This window comes from Punica granatum, chromosome 6 (genome assembly GCF_007655135.1).
Source record: "Punica granatum isolate Tunisia-2019 chromosome 6, ASM765513v2, whole genome shotgun sequence".
NCBI lineage: Eukaryota > Viridiplantae > Streptophyta > Magnoliopsida > Myrtales > Lythraceae > Punica > Punica granatum.
Window position 1 is genome coordinate 4,125,228 of NC_045132.1, and position 21,496 is coordinate 4,146,723.

At 38.4% G+C, this 21,496-nt stretch overlaps 2 protein-coding genes across 4 annotated transcripts; both read left to right on the forward strand.

The window, feature by feature from the left end:
- Window positions 1–2,109: 2,109 nt before the first annotated feature.
- On the forward strand, window positions 2,110–3,048 carry LOC116211098. Its single transcript, XM_031545310.1, has one exon. It carries the CDS (start codon window positions 2,110–2,112, stop codon window positions 3,046–3,048), a length of 939 nt encoding a protein of 312 aa, XP_031401170.1.
- A 7,608-nt stretch (window positions 3,049–10,656) lies between these two features.
- Window positions 10,657–14,001, forward strand: LOC116209910 (IST1-like protein). 3 transcript variants are annotated; one of them, XM_031543663.1, is made up of 7 exons: window positions 10,657–10,842; window positions 10,948–11,080; window positions 11,786–11,889; window positions 11,973–12,144; window positions 12,396–12,536; window positions 12,629–12,717; window positions 13,174–14,001. In XM_031543663.1, exons 1-7 carry the CDS (start codon window positions 10,751–10,753, stop codon window positions 13,697–13,699), a joined length of 1,257 nt encoding a protein of 418 aa, XP_031399523.1. In that variant the 5' UTR covers window positions 10,657–10,750; the 3' UTR covers window positions 13,700–14,001. The 3 variants fall into 3 exon arrangements, with proteins under 3 accessions (XP_031399523.1, XP_031399524.1, XP_031399525.1); XM_031543664.1 differs by having other exon boundaries at window positions 10,660–10,842; window positions 13,186–14,001; XM_031543665.1 differs by having other exon boundaries at window positions 10,712–10,842; window positions 10,952–11,080.
- The last annotated feature ends 7,495 nt before the right edge of the window (window positions 14,002–21,496 follow it).

The window sequence follows — 21,496 nt, forward strand, 5'->3', positions numbered from 1 at the left end:
GGTAAAAAATTCTATTGGATTTCTATGTCGTAGTTGTGTACGACATTCATAAGTAAAAAAGAAAAAAATGGTCATCGTTAAACCTGCAAAAAGTTAGACGCATATCCAAAACAAGAGCTCAATCTCATAGAATGATAACCAAGCTTTTTATATACTCAAGTTTCTTTTTCTGCTTCTTCAATTAATGTGGAATCGTGGAATTCTTAACCAAAATTGACTTTGGCGTGACATGCAGCGAGTCGAAATCTTTATTTCTCTTACCGGTCTATCACATTTCTTGCCCCTTAGAGGTTCCAACAATGGAGGTCGGTGATGATCGTTGAGATACGTTATCTCACATGGAAAAATTAAGAAAGAAATCACAAGTTTATATGAGACTTGGGTTTAGCAACCTATCAGTTTAAACTTTTGGATTGGAGATTGGCTTAAGTCTGTATAGGCTCAAGTGGAAATTTTTACATGATATCAAAGCGGGTTATACTTCCATGCGCTCGTGTGGGCTCACACCATGCCATATTCAATTTCGAGGCAGCCAAGAGTGCGCATCATGTTAATTGGGCCCAAGATGGCCTGGTCCAGTTTTGAGGTAGCTAAAGGTGCACCTCTAATTAGGTCCGAGTTTGAAGCTCGATGCTAGTTTGATATTTTTCTCCCCTTGCACGAGCACGGAAGAAGATGCTTGACTCGTGGTCAGTTGTTAAGGGCGGGTGTTTAATGGTACGTGGCACGTGTTGGACCACACGTTGTCACGTGAGCGCGTGTTGAGATCCGTTAATCCACATGAAAAAATTAAGAAAGAAACCTCAAGCTTATATGAGACTTAAATCCAATAACCTATCAGCTTAAACTTTTGGGTTGAAAATGAACTCTAGTCTGTGTAGGTCCAAGTAAAACTTTTTACAATGATCAAATTAACTTTCAACGAATGAGAATGCTGAAAAAGATTGATCGAATAGTCACGGATGCTCAGGACTGCTCCTCGAGAAGGACAGTAATTAAGTTTCGAAACTCGATCATGTTCTTTTACGAGACTGCCAGTCCTGTGCTAGTAGAACCACACGTCTTTTTTTCCTCATTTTAAGGATGCGACTGCATAGATTTGAGTCCGTCCCGATGAAGTTTTTGGGTGACACACCCACCCCACATCAGTCCCGCAGAGACACGTGGAAGGCCATATGATGAGGTGGTCTCGCCCATTCCCCATAAAAAAAAAAGGCCATTACGGCTAACGCAATGCTCTTTTTGGCCATACGCATAACGCAATTGAATCGGTATATGTGGCCAACATTGCACGTGTCCTCATCCCATGCTTCCATTTCCCTCTCAAATTAAAAAAAAAATGACTTACCAAATTAGTGAGAAAATTTGGTTAATAGCCTAGGCAATGATCTAATGAACCGTACGTTCACCCAATTCACTGCACCAACATTAGCTCTCATTGAAGGTCTAATTCTATCTTAATTAGTTACCAATGATCTGATTAATCATCAAATCCTACAATCTAGCATTTTTCTATATCGAACTAAACTGGGATATATCTGTTTTTACAATAATGTAATGTTCCAATAACAGTTCAATTTAATCATATCAGATTAATAAGTTTAAACAGAGTCAGTTCTGACATATTGGTCAAGTAAAGGGAACGAATGTTAATGAGTTGACGATAATGTGGGGCTACTTACACAGTACCAGCGGAGAGGAGGCATCTTCTGGTCTGAGCAGCTGCGCCAATATTTTACTCTAATGGCAGGGGTAATGTGGCACAAGAGGAGGCAAGAAGGTTGATGACTATTCACTTACCATGCAACAAACCCCAACCCCAGAAGACAACAACATTGGAAGGGACACCTCATCCCTTTTCCCTTAAAAATTCATTCGGCCCAATCAAATATCTTATGAATCATTGGGATGTGTTGGCGATGAATGAGACACACCAATCAATTAATGAGACCACTCCTCTTTCACATGGGGGCCTTTGTCCCCTGTCCCTCGCCCTCTTCCCCATATATATCTATATATGGATGCCCTAATGGTAAAAGATAGACACCCAAACATAAGAATTGAGATTCCTAAAGGGAAAGAAAAGGACATTAATAGCCTAGAGGAAAAATGGCAAGCTCCACCATCGCTTCAACAAAGAACACTGTGAGATCGATTAGCTTGCCCTCGAGGCCTCATCCGACCAACCTCATGGTCGAGGACGAGCTCACCAAGCTCAAGTCATGGGAGGCGAGCTGCTCGAGAGCAAGTACTCCCTCTTCCGGCTCGATCTTATCCGGCTTGTCTGGGCTTGAGGAACTGTACGCCTGCCTCGACGAGTTCTTAAACACAACGTCAACCCGGCAGGTCGTGTCCCATAATGGGCATGAGAGCTCTGCCATCGATGAGATCCTGGACGCATCCGTTAGGGTCCTAGATGTTTGCGAGGCTGTTAGGGACATTGTGGGAGAGGTCAAGGAACACGCCCGGGCGCTCACATCCGCTATCAGGAGGCGGAAGTGGGACGTGAGCGTCGAGTCCCATATAGTTGAGTATACCGGCCTTAGGAAGAAGGTTAGAAAGGACGCGAAGAGGTTGGTTACAACACTGAAGCTGCTGGACAACAAGCTCACCGCGTCATCACCACCATTCATGATGCTAGACCAAGACCCCGAGTTCGCAAGGGCGGTTCGCGTCTTACGGGAAGTCAACTCGTCTACCGTTGCTGTGTTCCGGTCTCTTGTGTCTTTCCTGTGGGGCCCGGCCATGAAGCCGAAGCAAAGTGGGTGGCGGGTGATCTCGAGGCTGTTGGTGCACAAGGGGACCGTCGGGTGCGAGGAGAGGCAAGAGGAGGGAGTGAATGAGTTGGATTGTGTTGATGATTCATTGAAGTATCTACTACTATGCAAGAAGGGAGGAGAAGAAGTTGGGAAGCTGACAAGTCAGATTGTCAGCAAACAATTCGGAAATTTGGAGGTTTGTGTTGGGAGCATTGAGGATGGCCTTGAGTGCTTGTTCAGGAGATTGATCAGATCAAGGGCTTCCCTTTTGAACATAATCTCCCAATAGGAAATTCGACCGTAATTCACGTAACATTTTTGTTCGACCCCGATCCGAGTATGGAGGGTCTGAGGGAGTATAAATTTCTTGGTGTAAATCCAAATACTTGTACATGTGTATTGATCAGAACGTATGTGTACATTGCGGTGAATCAGAAACAAGATTTTTCTGCGAAATACTATGTCCTTGGTTCTTTTTTCCCCCCATTTCACTTGACTCTTATTATAACACAAGGGACCTTGTGGCTTCATGGACTAGCTAGGCAAAGTCGCCTCCATGCCTCTAAGAAATTCACAAGCAAAGAGCAAAGAGCAAAGAGAAAATTCCATTAAAAAGGACATTCCTCAAGAGAAATCGAATCAAACATGACTTGATCAACAAACTCTTTACAGATTAGTTGTGGAAAAAAGCACGTATCCGATCTTAATCTCCAAGGTACCTTGACCGAATCAAGGTAGCTTGCACACGCGTTCTGATCTTAACCTGTACTATTATCGAGAATAATTCGTGTAAGGTCGGGCATATGTTAATTCACTTATTAATTTCCTCTTTCTATTCTTAATATCTGATAGAGGCTTCAGTTTTTTGGGTGATTGATTTTAATAAATGACTACAAAATGGAATGGGATAGGATTAATACACAATCAATTATAAACTCGCTGATTTATCTTCTTCCACTGTAATTAAGCTTATACAGAAGATCCAATTTGACCGACGAGATATGTACGCGCCAACCTAATAAAAGGAGGGAATGTATCTATCCAGATTGATTATACAAGTTGCAGTGATTGTCCCAATTATATGGTCCCGCCACATTAAATAAAGATGCGACCTCTATCAGGTCCCTCATATGTTTTAATGGCAGAGAAGAGGAAAGGCTATACAAGTTCTTCGATCGGACCATGTGTATAGATGGACGGCATTGGTCGCGTGGTATCCATGTAAATCGAAATTAAACAAGACGTTTTCCGTAATTTCCTAGCTGACTAATATCTCCTCGCTGTCTCTACCGCCCTCTTTCTTTTCTTTCACTAATTTGCTTGGTAAGGCAGACAGCGAGCTGTACCATTCTTGAAAAAAGATTTAATCTGCAGTATGATTTATATTATATTTCTCAGCTGCTATATATGCATATATATATTGTTGGGTATCCCTCCAATTTGGAGGAAGTTGGGCTCAAATTGTATTGGGCTTTTATCGGGCTTTAATAGGCCCAAGAACCCATTTTTGTTAGGGTTTATTCTTCAGCAAATCAGCTGAGGTATAAAAGCAGCAGCAGACTGCAGTAGCAGCAGAGTGTAGACAGCAGCGGCAGAGGAGCTGCAAGCAGCAAAACAGCACAAAGAACAAAGGAAGAGCAGAGCCGAATTCTGCTCGACAGGGGCAGCGCGCAGCTGGAGATCAAATCTCGATCGGGACATCAAACGAACTCCGATTGGGACGAAAGTTTGACAGCAGCTTCACAACACGTCCGATTGGGACGAAAGTTTGACAGCAGCTTCACAACACGTGGGGCTAACTTCTGAACGGTCAGAATTTCTATTCGAGCTCTGTAGGTGCTGTTTCAGCTGATTTTGTGAACCACCCGGTGTGGGTGACGAATTTAGTATTTGGGTGATCCAAGAGAGTGTTTCTCTTGAGTTTGGTGATCCAAGGGTTTACCCTTGATGAAAGACATTGTATAATCTTCATAGTGGATCGTTGATTCGGAGTTGGTCCCGTGGTTTTTCCCCACATTGGGGTTTTCCACGTAAAATTCTTGGTGTTGTTTTACTTTACTGCTTGTTGGTTGATTTGATTAGTTCCTATCTCGATTACACTAGAAGGGGAGGAAGATTAATCGCTGCGTTATTGTTTGGTTGAGTACATCCCTAACCCCAGCATATATATATATATATTGAGCATTATTCTGTATATATTCAAATATTGCTTAGATACACATTTCTTCCTACCCGATAACATAAGAAATAGAAAATGAACACATAGTTGCTATATAGTTTTCTTTCCATGGGCAGGTTGTGGGCCTTGCAGAAGGCAAAGGTACGAGAGTTGCCACTCGTGCAAACAAATATATTCAAACATTGTTATCCTCGCGAGAGGAATATTGTTTATTAATCGCTTCCAACCACCATCAACTTGTCGAATTAAGTATGTTGATAATGAGTTGTTATTGATCTCTATGGATCACATCACATCCATTTCTGGAGACTCTCTATCGAGGTTCATTTTCGAGATCTTTTTTCAGATTAGCCCCACAATTCTATTCTGTCCCACCTTTTTATTCAATGATTAATGTACATTATGATCGATCCAACCTAACTCTCAGGTCTATCTCTTTCGGTCATCATAATGAGATAAATCCTTTTTTTTTCCCTTGTTTAGGTTATAATTAAGGAAAGTTAATAACCCTAATAAAAGACAGAGGAAAGGCTGGTCTATAATATCATTGGTTGAAAGGCGAAGTTCAGAAGTTACTTGCCTGAGTTGTAAGTAAATTATCTTTTTTTTTTTGGGTAAAAAAAGAGTGTATGTGTTAATTTGATACCTCCATTTTTGGTGATTGTCTTATGGGGGCCTGCGTTGAGCCCTATTTCTCTGGATTATAGAATTTTTTGCTATCGACTTTATTAATCCATTCAATTTATCTTGGGGACCATGCATTTCTTTGTTTTCGTAAAGTCTTTTCTCTTTTATCAATTTTGCTGCAATTATAAGATAGGACCATAGTAATTCAATGAGATTATACCAAACCGATCAAAGAAGCAAAGGCCTAGATATGCGAGATTAGTCGGTGACGTTGTGGGTTCACTGTGGAGAAATATAAATCAGAAGAAGACGAAGAAGAATCTAGCCATATCCTCCAAAGTGCATGCATATGTTGGCTAGATACAAAGTACGCAAATAGGTATTATGGAACTCTAATATATATATATATATATATAGTAATGTCTTTGTTTGTGGAGCAGGGTGACAACAAAGCAATATTGGCTAGATAGATACTATATATAAACAAACACATATGGCCTTCACATGCTCTTCACATTGCCACAAGACTACGTAGGTCGAATTCTATATTTCATTACCATCGGTTATTTTTATTAAAAGGCTGTGACTACCATAAGAGCCTGCACGAAAAAAGTTACGACTACATAGAATACAGTGTAGTGGCCTATTAATAGTTCCTCTCGAGAGAAAACTGGAACAATATTGAAGGGTGTTCACGATGTGAAATTATTATTATTTTTGGTGAATAGGTGTGAAATTAATTTAATGGGAGAATTACAGATTTATATATAGTGCATTTTTAACTTGTGGTCTGATACCATATTAAATTTCAAATATATCACCACAATTGATGTGTAAAAAGTCGCTAATGGTGATATGCTCAATACCCTCCTATTTAGCTCGAATAAGAAATGTCTTGCAAAGATCTAGAGCAGATTCTTGAGATTGAATACATACATGAGAGGATCTTTCTTTCCCAGCCTTCATTAGTAATCCTCGTGGCTGCCAGAAGGTTTAGAGTAATTTAAGGCTCTTATGAGTACTCTGACTACAAATGCATTGTGATGGTTCTGATGGTTATGTTGCCCTTTGCCTTTCTATTTTGTGGTTAGCCTAAGAAGTTTCACCTACTATATTTGCTTATCTTGTATTGTTGTTTTAGCATTTTTCCACGTACTTTTTCGAGTTAAATGTACGGATGAAATGATCGTGTGTACTCAGAGTGCAGTGAAAAGAGCTGTAAGACCCTCGACCATCACAATACTCGAGGCCCTGGTTACTCGCACAGTGGTTGTGCCGGACGAGGCGCAATGGCTCATGGTTGCTCCCCGTTTGGAGGTTCGAATGCGCCTATATGTGGGTCACAAGCATCAACCCCGCCGGTCCCATATCGCAATATTTTGGAAACTTGATCGGGCTGAGGACCGGCCCATGGACATATTACTTGATAAGTTAGCTTACGACTTAATATTGGGCCACCTAAAAATCTTGTTGGGCTCTGTTGCATACTTTCTGGAGTTGGGCGTTCATCGGCCAGCTGTAATTGACATTTTCCTTTCTTCTCTTATTTTTTTTGGATAAATAACAAGAGAGTCGGATTAATTCTCACATTTTACGTGAAATAAGTATGGAAAAAAAAAACTAGAAACCTAAACCTTGACCTACTATGTTGTATGGAGAGGAAAATGATGACACTCGTTACAAATTGTCACGTATTATAACTGCTACTCAGCAACCTCTTATTTGAGCTATTGATGATGATATATATTGCAGATATTTATATTTTTTATTTAAATCACAAATTACCCTCTATCATTTCGAATATTTAAATAAGTATAGTATTAATATTCGAGAACATAAAATGCCATGTGCGTATTTAAGGCCAAATTCGATATTTCACCATATTTGGCATTAATTGATTATCTAAAATAAATTAATTAATTTCGAATAATTAGTGACTGACAGAATCAAGAGGTTATGAAATATCTTTTAAATGGATAATGATCTATTTTAAATAGAGAAGAGTGGATTATTATCTTGAACCAACCAATAAAATGCAAGTACGAAGACTCTTGACTCCCTCCTGCACACCTATAAATAGGAGTCCTCATTCGTCACAAAGGGGCTTTTGAAGAGCCAAATCTTCATAGAGCTCCGAGGAGAAGAACAAGTGCTCTGCAAATTAAAGGAGTATGAGAAGATCAAAAGGTCTCAAGATCTCAAGGACGATTTACATTCGAAAGAAGAAAGCGAAGAACATGAGGACGGCGGATAAAGTCGCAAAGACCGTTTCGAGCTTCACAATAGATCGGATCAAGCACACAAGCCCCAACAATTTCTAAAGGTCTCCGTGTTTAAAGGAAAGTCTCTAAACAAGCACAAAACTCGAAGTTCCATTTACGCAAAGACATTAAACTAAAGCCTATTCACAGAGTTTCAAGATCAAGTCTTGAAGGCCCTCTTAACAGCATTTAGGTTAAGCGAAGAGAATCACATGATTTTTCTTTATATTTACAAGAGTGCAATTAGAGATTGTAACTCATTAAATCAATTAAAAAATTTGTTGCATAAATTTCTTGTCTTATTTAGACTCGCAATTTGTAGTGTACATTTATTAAACCACTTGCCTCAATCTATAGCAAACTTCCTACCTTATCTCAGTTGTGTTCCTTGGATCAAATGTCGATCCCTCATATTCTTTACTGAATGCGACGTTCATTCATAACATATCTAAAAAGTCACTACGACTACTGAGGATCATCAACTTGAACCAATTGAGCTAAAGAGGCACTAGCATGTGAATATGAGGATATTTTCTTCCCTAGTGAAGCTGAATTCAAAGAATGAGACCTAGTGCAATGGCACAAATCGAAAATTCAAAATCAAAATATTGCATGTTAGATACTCGAAAGTGATATTTTTTATGCCCCTATGTATTAATTTCTTTATTCTTTTACTGATATTAACCCTAGTTATAGCCAAATAAAATAAAAATAAATATTAGCCGAATTTGTCACGTAAAACATCTCCATGGTCTGGTTCGAATGTGTACCCCCTTCTATCATACACGGAGGTAGTGTATGTAACTGATATATCACGTGATGTTGTATGATACACAAAAAAAAATTTAATTTTATTAACAGTAATCTATATTTTGTTATATTACTAAAAAAAAAAGATGAATTGACCTGATTCCGTTTGGTTATTTTTCACTCTACTCTACTCTGACTTTTTCTTCAATTATACAATCATTAGTTTTCCCCTTTTACTTTAATTATTTTTATATTAACTATCATTCAATTCAATTATTTAATACTAAATTTTTTTAATTATTCATTATTTTTTCACAATTCAATAACACAATAATTATTTTTTTATCTCATTCCTCAATCTCATTAGTACAATCACACTTATATATATATATATATAAATATTTTTTCACCAACATATTTATTATTTTTTACTTATTTTAATAAAAATAATTTTAAATTTTAAATTTAACTCTGTTATCAAGTTGATCATAATTTTTTCTTGGAATGTATTGAGAAATTTTATGGACTTATCGTAAGACTTTTTCTGTCGTCCGGTACGTGTCAAGCTGTGTAACGGCTAGTTTTCCTCGTAGTAGAGAAGATCCTGTGATGGAAGACCAGAGGAGTCAACAAAAGCAGCGCCAGCCGTCCCATCACCTCGGCGTGGGTCCCTTTCACTCAAAAGTTCCCAAAAACGGCTTTTTCACATAATCTATTATTTTCTGCTTTCGATTTTTTCATCTTTTCCCTCTGCCCTTTTTGGTCTATATTTATATATATTTTTCTCATGATTAGGTTAAGTTAATCTGATTGTTTGCCGAATCACTAGTATCACCTTGATTGATATGTAATTAGCTGAGTTTAAATATTGTAAACATGTTCCACTGAAAAAATAATGTAATGAGTAATTTTAATGAGTTTTTCTGAACAAATCTGCTTTTTGTTGGCAAAAAACAAAAGGCAAATTGTTTTTTCAGAAAGACTCATTAAAACTACTCATATACCAAAACAGAAATTGCATCTGTGACAAATTCTCCCCAACTGACAAAATTTCATTCACAATTTGATATGACAGTACTCTACTATCTCCCACTATAGCTCCGGTTGAGGCGCAACAACGTGAGACTAAGGTGGCTCATTCATAAAATTTGAGTCGAAGTAGACATATGATTTTAAAGAAACTAAACGGTGTCGTTCCATCTCCCACCATACTAAAAGACATTGTTCACATTTTCACTCCCTTAACTCTATAAATCCTGTCATTTTGCCTCCCCATTTCAATCCTAATTTCAAAAATCTCTTTGCAAAATGTAAAGACACAGTGAATGAGTGACGAATCAAAAACTTCATCACGTGTTTCATGTAAGTTGGATCGCCTAGGTTGATTCCAGTTTAGTTGAGAATCCCGTTTTGGTTGTAGAAGATGGGGGTGGGACAACCAAAAGGACATTATAACGGGTTTGGAATTAAAAAATCAATGTTTCAATTGCCGTTAGTTAAGGATGTGCCATATCAGCTTCCAGGTCAGATTATCGTCACGACGTCGATGGTCAGTTAATATCGGAACTTAAATTGTCTAGAAGAACTGTCTTTCGAAGATCAAATTACTGGTCAATTGATCTTTCGAGAACCAAATTGTTGGCCAACTAATTTTTTGAGGACCAAATTGTTGGCAAAATTAATTGACTAAATTGTTGACCAATTGATTTTTGGAGGACCAAATTATTGCAAAATTCATTGAAGAACCATATTGTTGGCAAATTGATTTTTTAATGACCAAATTGAATGTTTTCTCTTGATTTTATACTCGATAAGAGCCATTTTTTTCTTTTTGATAATTGAACTATACTCTATGAGATCCTTAAAAATGTCTTGAATATCCCTTAGATGCTATAAGATAAATATTAATTATCAAACTGAATTAGTTGAGTGTCATTCATATCGAATACAGAGTGCACGCGGACAAATATTGAAAGCTCATTGAATATAATATGTGGTTTTAATTTCACTAAAATGTTATTTTTAATTAATTAATAAATGAGTGATTACTTTCCCAAATCAGCAGACCGTTACAGAGTCGCTCCATAGCAGACAGCCCCACTCTGCTCCCACCTCTCATCTCTCTCCCCCCCCTCCACCCCTATATCTCTCTCTCTCTATAGCAGGCAGCGGCAATGACGGCGGCGAGCGCGGCGGCGTCCCAGACGAAGAGACTCATGAAGCTCACTCTCTCTCTCTTCCGCCGGGGCTTCGAGTCCGGCAAATGGTAATATCTCGATTCTCCATTTCCGACATTGTGATGTACTTTCCCTAGTTGGTTTATCACTCTCAGTGGATCAATTTGTGACAATGTCGCCGGGAAATATGTCAGCAAGACGGCGGCGAAGATGACGGTGGCGAGGATAAAGCTGCTGAGGAACAAGCGGCAGGCGGTGGTAAAGCAGATGCGCCGCGACATAGCCCTCCTCCTCCAGTCCGGCCAGGACGCCACCGCTCGTGTCCGGGTACATTCTACTTCCTCTTCCCCGCCCCTACTAAAAAACCTAAGCACAAAATGTTCTATCTCTGATGTACTTGTGTGAATCATGCATGACTTTATGTCCATTTTACCTCTTCGGCGTTGATCTCAAATGGGAGTACAAAGCTATGATACGGATTCTGATTGCTAGGGCACAAGTCTTTGAGCTTACAATTACTGGAAAATCTGAGTTGGTACAGGAACAGGAGCATGAGCACGACTCCTTTCTTGGACTCGTGATACTTCTCTGTTTCGGCTTCTTGCCATTGTTCCAACTTGCAAGTTTCGTTTTTTTAAGCGTAAAACCTCAATTATGTGCAAGTGTAACGTTAAAGGATGCTCTTGTTGTATATATTCTTCATGCACATATTTTGGAGAATCGGGTTAGTTGTTGAGATTAATATGATTATCGGCCGGGAAGGGACTAGTACTTTGGGATCAGGGGCTGCGCCGCTGATGTGATGAATATACGCATATATATATATATATATATATATATATCTGTCCTGTTTTGATGGAACTTCTGCTACTTTCTCCTTGGTTTCAATCTACATCCAAGACTCGTTCATTTTTGCTTTGGGTTCCTAAATTTTTGACATTTTGCAAGTTCTGTATCAGTATAATCTCACCCTCATCAGTGTTCAGAGAATTGGCTTCACCTTCTTCTTTTCCTTTGGAAAAACAATTGTAGGTGGAGCATGTGATAAGGGAACAGAACATTTTGGCTGCAAATGAGTTCATCGAGCTCTTCTGCGAGTTGATTGTGGCGAGACTTCAGATCATCGCAAAGCAAAAGTAAGAAAAGTAGAGCAGATATTCTGTATTCTAGGGACTGTAGAGCCAGCAATAATGACATCTCATATTGATCAAATTTTCAGGGCATGTCCAGCAGACCTCAAAGAAGGGATTTCTAGTCTGATATTTGCAGCCCCAAGGTGCTCAGAAATTCCTGAGCTGGCCACAATCAGGGAGGTTTTTGGGAAAAAGTACGGAAAAGATTTCGTGTCAGCTGCTGTTGATTTGCGGCCTAATAGCGGTGTTAACAGAATGGTACTGCTGCACTTACCATTATCTTTATACATTTTGCCTCCCTTCTAATGTATTGCAAACATATGGTGATCAAGAGACTTTGGGCCCTGTGGTCCTTCTAAAATCTCTCATGTTAATTGTGATTAGATACAAAGTAGTGACTGTAGCTAATTTACGAAGTAGTTCCTTCATTTTATTCATGAAGCAATTAGTGTAGCACCAGATATATGTTGACTCATATGTACTTAGCTGAGAGTCTTTCGGTCTTGTAGCTAATCGAGAAGCTGTCCGTTAAAACTCCTAGCGGTGAAACAAAGTTGAAAGTAATGAAGGAAATAGCCAAGGAGTACCAGATCGAATGGGACACAACTGAGTCCGAAATGGAGCTTCTTAAACCTCCTGAGGAGAAAATAGTGAGTTTCGCTTCCCCTCTTTCTCGCTTTTTAATCTTTCGGATTGTCTCGCACTGAGTATCTAAAAACTGGTCTTAACTTGACAATCTCAGGAAGGACCAAAAACTTTTGTGAGTGCATCAAGTCTACCTGTGAACCCCGCAGGAGGTCACTCTGCCAACTCAATCAAGCAAGCCACAAGGTAAGTCTGGTACATTATTGTCATTCTCTGTCATCGACCTTTGTGTACTTTCATATTCATTTTGGCAGCAGTGCGGTTCTATATAACATGGGCTTCCTCATAGAGTCATGTTGAACATGTCTTGAATATCATTTTGATTAAATGATTGTAGTTCCTCTTTCATTCTTGTCACTTTGGTGTGGACGTAATGAACTACTTTTATATTGAGATTGTGGAGTGATTAATTGAACAAACAAATTTTGTCCAACAAAATATGTGAGATGATGCTTAATCTACACATTTCTACTGACTGTTAACCTTTTATCTGTTCACTCGACTATCTAACAGAGATTTGTAATCTGATAGTTGCAAAAATAGAAAAGTGTTCTATTTCTGAAAGTTCAAATAAATTCTAGGGACTGCCAGTGAGTAAATAGTTTTGAAACATGCTGAATTCCTTTAAATGATATGTTCTAGTTCTCTTCTCAGAGTTACTGACAGCCAAGAGACGGAGAATACACTCTTCCAGGATGCCGCATCAGCTGCTGAAGTGGCCGCTGAGTCAGCAAAGAAAGCGGTCGCAGCAGCACAAGCTGCAGCATATCTTGCAAACAGAGGCTCAGGGAATGACCCGAATACTAATTCTCTGGAGGCGGAAAGATTCTACAGAAGGCACAGCTATAATGTTCCCCCGGCTCACTCAAATACAAAGGTCGATGAGTCAGAAAGCTTTGAAGGGTCCGATTATAAGGGTAGCGATGACCTCCTCTCTCACTTGAATGACCCAAAGATGTATAGGAGGCACAGCTACAATGCCCCTTCTGTGCATTCCGATGTTAAGTTTGATGAATCGGATTTTGAGGATGAGATTGAGATGGATAGGCTTCCACCACCTGTGCCATCGTCTCAGACTAAGCGGGACCCTGTTCCTCTCGTCCATCCAAAATTGCCTGATTACGATGATCTTGCTGCTCGCTTTGAAGCTCTGAAGTATCGCAAGTGATTACCTTACAAAATCGGGCATCAGCAATAAATCCTGGCAAGGAATCGGACGTCAGCAACAAAATTTATGACAGGATCTAAGAAGCAGTCGCGGAAGCCCCCACATTTTGGTATGAAACGATCCTAGAATTCTGCCCAATCATCATCATGTACTGAAGTCAGTTTACGTTCCTGAGGATTATGTGTAGTTCTAGTCATTCTACTGTAAATCGTATCTGTAGTATATATACTTCGGAGGGAAAGATCTATATACAGAGCCATATTGCTTTACTAAATAATGGCAAGATGATTTTCCTTTGTTCATGTGTTGGCGATCGCTATTCATGTGTTGGCTATCGCTATTCGACTGTGTCATCATTTCAGTAATTAGTTTTGAACATGGACTTTGGCGTGAGGTAAATTAAAATCGAGCTTAAAGATACTAAATCGATAAATATGAACTACTTAATATCATTAATATATACATATAATTTTTTTATTTAGATATAACATAATTGATAATATCAAAAATTATAAATAATTAATTCAAATTTTTTGTCAGAATTAAGTCGATTTTTCTTTAAAAATTTTGATGTTAATATAAGAAGTGAAGATATAATCTTTTTAATATTGCACCTTTCCAAACTATTGCATATTTTTTGAAATTTTGAAGTGCTCGATAAATTATTTTCTAATTAAATCATCACAATTCATGTGATAACCACATTCATATAACCTTTTTTATGTTTCCATGTTATTTTTTAACTTTATAGTTATATAATACTATGTTTTACTGAATTTTCGATTTTAAAATTTATTAATTCAATGATTTTTATTGGAATAATATGGTATAGTACATATATCCAATAACGATAAATAAGAAATATTTATGAAGGTTTCGCTGCAAAGTAATAAGAAATAAAATGTACATAATGATTAAAATGATTTTTAAATTATTAAATAAAAATTTTCAATTCCTTCATAAAATAAAACGCGGCAAGGTGCGGGTGTTTTTACTAGTTTATAATCAGTTTCAGGATATTACACCAAAAAAATAGTAATAATTAAATCACAAAAATAGAGATGTGGGGTTAGAGGCCAATTTCTTCCCATGAAATCGATCGGCTGGAGGAAGTCCATGATATATCTGTTGCTCAAGTAATCATGACCGATTAAAAGTACTTCAATTCAACCCCTAGAAAGAGAGAGAGGGAGAGAGATCGGATTGAATGAATGAATCAATAACGCATGAATGAAGAAATGGATAACACATGAACAATTACACACAAAAAAAAAAAGCATGAACACTCATCCATTGTATCGAGGAAAAAATAGTTTTTTTTTTGCAGTACGGAGAAAATATTTGAGTGAGTGCTACTCATTCAGTAATAAATAATAATCAATTAGAATATTTATAGGTGAAAATATGTGAGTTCATATTATAGAAATGATTTTTTTTCTTTCAAGTATCATTGTTGGTTGTTACTTAGCAAGAGGATGAATGTCACTTGTTCAATATTTTCTCAACATACGTTGCCTTTAAATGTCCATAATCCACTCGATGATGGAGAGAAAAATAACAGCCTATGTGTTCCATATTAAACCGAAGTAAATATAATTAAGCAATTTCAGTTTAATTTCTGCTTTTGTCCACATATAGTAGTGTCTTAAAATGTACATCCAATGAAAAAGTGACTACTAAAATATATCACGCAAACTGTACTATGGTAACAAAATGAATTTTCTTTTTTCTACAAAGGCATGGCCTCCGGTGGAATATTGAGAAATACACCGATGAGAATTGAATATGAAAAATGAATGAAGGCAAGCTCCATAATTCTAGGGACCTGAAATCCAAGGGTTGGAGGTCTACATCGACCCTCCGATGCTCAAGTCAAGGAGAGAGAAAATGTAACTGTAGGAAAGTAGAAAGAGTTTAGGGAATGAGTTTGAATTACATAGTGAGTGGCTACCTTCGGGTAATTATAGGCGTAATTTGGTGGTAGTCTAGTCGATTAACTCTAGTTGGAAGTCATTTAGTATGTATAGCTTGGAAGTGAGCTAGTCTACAAGTTAGCCATATGCTAGTAAGAACGTAAGCTGGTGGCAAGTCAATCATGTAAGTTGGTCTTGAGTGACACAAAGGCCACGTAAAGACGTAATATATAGTAGAGTGCAAACCTTTGAAACATTTATTTTTCAAGACATAATGACCAAAACTAGAGTGGACTACCAACCCTAGATATAACAAGGAGGCTATAGCAAGGAAAATCTTTTAGTTGCCAAAAATAACAATACTAGGCAAAATTAAAACAAATTGCTAAAATAGAAAATATCTTGATGCTACCGATGGGTCTTCCTCTTGAGCTTATGTCGATCAACTTAGTCCATAAATTCATTGGCTAAAGGATCTGCGTTAGTCCCCTACGCTTGAGAAAAACTCGACCTCGAGTTGTCTGGAACATCAGGGTGCAATGGCTTCTCTAAAGAATGAAAAGGATAAATATCAGCCACGTTAAAGGTCTTGGATATTCCTATAGCCTTCGGTAAATCCACAACATATACATTATCATTGATCTTCTTCAGAATTTGATATGGACCATACTTTTTCACTTGTAACTTATTGTAAGTCCCAACATGAAACCTCTCCTTTTGAAGGAAAACCATCACTTGGTCTCCCACTTCAATGATCCACCTCCTACTTTGTATTTATCATTGGTTTACTTACTTCAGCTTGAACATCTTGCCATTGATTAGCCAAATCCTTAGCAGCAGCTCTGCCAGCTCCGAGAATCCTCGGCAATGTGATCAAGTCAACTGCATGTTGTGGTGACTTGGTATACAACAAGGAGAATGGAGATTTCCCCGTAGCAATATGAACAACATTATTATAAGCAAACTCAACCTAAGCCAGTGCAAAATCCCACTGCTTCAGTTGATCCCCACATATTCTTCGAATTAGATTCCCGAGCGTTCGGTTCACTACCTTGGTCTAACCATCAATCTGTGTGTGAGCAGTGCAGCTAAAGTTCAAAGACGAATCGAACAACTTCCACAAAATTCTCCAGAAGTGGCTAAGAATTTACTTTCTCGATTCAAAATGATGGATTTAGGCACACCATGCAAATGAACAAGTCATTGAAAAACAATTTGGCTACCACATTTGCATAAGAAGTCTTTTTGCAGGGAATAAAGTGTGCCATATTGAAAAACCTGTCAACCACTACCACAACCAAAACAAAATCCATCCATCTCTGTGTTCGTGGTAACCCGAGCACAAAATCTATAGATAAGTCCTCCCATATGTGTTCAAAAATAGGTAAAGTAGTGTACAAGCTTGCATTTTGAGACTGCCCTTTTGCAGTCTGATAGATGTAACACCTCTACATAAATCTGCTCATGTCCTTCCTTATATAGAACCAATAGAACCTCTCATCAATTGCAACAAGGGTTTTATCTCGGCCCAGGTGGCCAGCCAGACCTCCTCCATACGAATCTCTTATAAGCTTTTCCCGCAATGACGACTTAGGAATGCAAAGCTCGTATTCTCACATAACAAAACTGTCATATAGATGAAAAATCATCAACAGATTGGTTCACCAAGCACTTCTCCCATACTCCATGAAAATCATCATTAGCCTCATACAATTCCCGAACAGTATCAAATCCCACAATTTCTTGTCTCGTCATGACTAAAAAATTTACACGCCTACACAAAGCGTCTGCAACCTTACTCTGCACTCTAGCCCTGTGTACTAGCTGAAAATGAAACTTTTGCAAAAATTGAGTCCACCGAGCATGCATATTGTAACTAATGCGTTTGTGGCTATTTAGATATGTTAGGGCATCATGACTAGAATATAAAATAAACTCCTTACCGACTAGATAATGCTCCCAATGCTTCAAAGCACGGACCACTAAATAAAACTCATTATCATTCATAGTCCATTTACACCGAGCCTCGTTGAGCTTCTCACTAAAATAAGCCACAGGTTTCTTCTCTTGGGAAAGAACAACGCCTATCCCAACTCCACTTGCATCATAGTCAACTTCGAACAAAACCTCAAAATTAGGAAGTGCCAAAACATGAGCATTAAACAATTTCTCCTTCAAAATAGCAAAGCTCGTAGCAACTTCATCGCTCCAATGAAATTTATCTTTCTTCAGGCATTCTATAATAAGTGCATCAATGGTACTGAAGATCTTTGATAAAACACCAATAAAACGTTGCCAAGCCATGAAAACTTCGAACTTCAGACATCATTTTCGGGGTAGGCCAGTCCCTAATAGCCCGAACCATCTCCTCTCCACATGAATACCACCTATGCTAACCACATAGGTAAGGAAGAGTAGCCTGTTGATCATGAAGTTGCTCTTCTTCAAGTTCACGTACAACTTTATTTTTCTATAAAATCATAAGTACTCCCGCAAATGCAACATATGTTCCTCCTTCAATAGACTATAAACCACAACAAACTTCCCATAAAAAGGCTTCAATACCTGATTCATTAGTCGCATAAAAGTGTTCGGTGCGTCGGTAAGCCCGAATGGCATCACAAGGAACTCGTACAAGCCATCCTTCATCGTAAAAGCTATCTTCCACTCATCTAAGGGCCTGATCCGAATCTAATGGTACCCGCTACAAACATCAATCTTAGAAAACACCTTGGCACCATGCAGTCTATCAAGCATATCATCAAGCTTGGGAATTGAAAATCGGTAGCCCACAATAATTTTATTAGTGGCTCGACTATCCATGCACATCCTCCAACTCTCGTCTTTCTTTGGTGTTAACAAGAAAATGAAATAATAACATCAAATAGTTGACTGGTGATAGTGCACCTGGTCCGAAATAATTGATGTCGTTGACTATGGTCATCTTGCTTCGACAACAACATTATCATCACCACATAATTCTGCCATCATTATCATTATCCTCTTCGAACTCTCCTTCATCTCCATCTGGCCCACAGTAAATCTCTTCATCTTCTTCTTCTCACTCCACTATGTTGATTGCCTTACGACAAGGGCAGTCACTGGACCGATGACCAGGTTGGTTACACTTAAAGCACTTCCCAGGAGTTGGTTTGGCAAAGGGATTTGCGGTCTTCACTTCTTCCTTACGATCGACTGCCTTTAACTTCTTGTCCTCGTTATTTTGTCATTACTTGAAGGGGCATCATTAGCAAACTTGCTCTTGTCATTAGGTGCACGAGAGCTTCCCCAACATGATTCCTTCAAGGATACTCGGGTTTGTTCTTCTCATGTAACATCATCTCAGCCTTCAATGCTATATTCCTCGCTTTAGACAATGTCCACACCACCTACAAACCTAATAGCGAACCTCAGGCCTCCCATATATCGGGCAATTCCAATTAGCCAACCTCATAAATTAAGCGGTGTCTTCATGCACGGACATCAAATCTTAACTGCACTGTCGATACTATTGAAATAAAATCTGCTCATAATCAGGAGGAAGAAAATCCCTCCGCAACAATTGTTTCATCCTATACCAAATTTTGAGTAGTGCTTTTCCATCCCGAAATCGCCGAGGCTGCAACCTTTCCCAACATGCGAACGCTATATTCAATCGACAAACAACGAGCTTCACTTGCCTAGCTTCGAGAATCTCCATATATTCAAAGAACTGATCTATGTCCGCAATCCAATCCAAAAGTTCGTCAACATTCAGACTCCCATTAAATTAAGGAATATCAACTTTCAACTAAAATTCACAGGTTCACCCATGTATCTTACTAGTTCATCCACTTCATCTTCAAATTCTTCTTCTGAATCCTCGATGTAAGCCTACTACCTACGCTCACGTATCGACCCACGCTTGACTCTGAGCTGACCGTGGACTCTCCGTTCCTTGAGACGTTGCATGTCGTCATTTCTATTCCCATTAGTGTTCACGTTTAGAGCATCAAGATGATCTAAAATCTCTTCAGAGCGTCGTTCTAAACGCTGAAATCTGCGATCCATCCTTTGCTTCAAAGCTGCCACCGCTTCCTCTTGATCCACACCAGAGGCATTGGTCTTTCGATCACCATCAGAAGGACCATTGGTTGTCTTATCGGTGTTGCTTGCCATTGAATCGAGGGAAACTGCCTCGCTTTGATACCACCTAACGCAATGGCCACGCAAAGACCAAATTTATAATAGAGAGAACCTCTGAAAACATTTATTCTTCAATTCATAATGACCAAAACATAGTCTACCAACCCTAGATATAACAAAGAGGCTATAGCAAAGAAAATTTCCTTAGTTGCCAAAAATAACAATGCCAGGCAAAATTAAAACAAATTGCTAAAATAAAAAATGTCTCGATTCGAGCGATCGGTCTTCCTCTTGAGCTTTTTTCGATCAACTCAGTCCATAGATTCATTGGCTAAACGGTCTGCGTGATCGAGTAGTGTCCATGTCAGTTTTTCGATCCATTTCAAATAGTATATATCTCATACAGAAGCATCATAGGTCCACCTCGAAGACATTCAAATCATCCAAGAAAAATGTGGTGATAAGCACACTATCTAGTCTCATATATTATCTATATGCATTTCTTTTGTAATCATAGTTTGACAATTCTAGGCCATTTTAGTCAAAATAATATATACTACTCGATCACACATCAACATTCTATATGTAATTATTTCACGTCAGATGGATTAAATTAATTAATCTTTCGTGCAGGAAATTACTGAGAATTTGAGCCCATGTTACATATGGGGCTAGCAATTTTCCATATAACATGATATGCAGACATACGGAGTTTAAGGGGTATAGTCATGGTTGATACTTTTGAATTAGGTTCAGCTCTTACAACCCATTAATTTGGATATAAACATCAAGTATGATTATATCTAAATCACGATAGCCTTATGGTATTGTATCGATCTTATCATAAATGAGCACGTTATCTTATGAAAACTTGACAACGTGGACATAAAATTTGCGGACTGTGAACCCTAGTTGCATGCAAATGGCATGGCTTATGGTGACATGATAACATGTAAACCAGCCGCCAAAGTTGTCAGTCAAAGGGATATACCGTAGGCTTAGAACCCTCATTTAATTCAAGGACCAACTTTGGTTCGTCGGTTGCCCATCGATCAAATGACAGGAGATATTTCTTCAAGTTGCTTGCTTAATTAATGCGGATATCCTGATGATAAGCTATATCAATCATTGAGACCCTAATGTATGGCAAATATATTTTTATAGTTCGAATTCCGGTTATTAACACGGAAGAAGCGAGCTAGCAGGCAGCCGAAGGCAAGAGCGGGCGTTGTTATGAGATGCAGATGGCAGAAGGATGGGGGGAAATTGAAATTCATGCATAGAATTAAGCAGCTGGGCCTTCCATTTCCCTTCTGCTGAATCGTTGGTTGCTAAAATTCAGTATGTTCGACTGGGGGATTACACATATTAATTGCTGAAAATCATGGAATTAGATTAGATTTGATACGATATGGAGCCTACAAACATATATATCAGGATGATTATACCAGTATAGAAATCGTATAATACGTAGTAGTTAATTATCATGATACTTCGGACCCTCATATTCAAATTGCGATCATTAAAGTCGATGGTTCTTCTCTAACTCTAAAAACTTGGTCGAAAGAGATTATTTTAAGGCTGTATATACAAAACATTCCCCTTTTATCTGTTCCATATTCATAATCTTAGAAGTGAATAATATCGGGGATTCTATTATTGGTGAGAATCGAGCTCAAAATATTTTCATCCTATTTATTTAAGACTCAAAAATGATATCGTTGAGTTAAATTCCTTTCACAATACTCGCTTAATATTT

Bases quoted from the DNA above. Each gene is read 5' to 3' on its own strand.
- LOC116211098 (XM_031545310.1), top strand. From the start codon at position 2,110: ATGGCAAGCTCCACCATCGCTTCAACAAAGAACACTGTGAGATCGATT.
- LOC116209910 (XM_031543663.1), top strand. From the start codon at position 10,751: ATGACGGCGGCGAGCGCGGCGGCGTCCCAGACGAAGAGACTCATGAAG. The intron at 11,081-11,785 runs GTACATTCTACT...AAACAATTGTAG, and splicing joins ACGCCACCGCTCGTGTCCGG to GTGGAGCATGTGATAAGGGA. The intron at 12,145-12,395 runs GTACTGCTGCAC...TCGGTCTTGTAG, and splicing joins ATAGCGGTGTTAACAGAATG to CTAATCGAGAAGCTGTCCGT.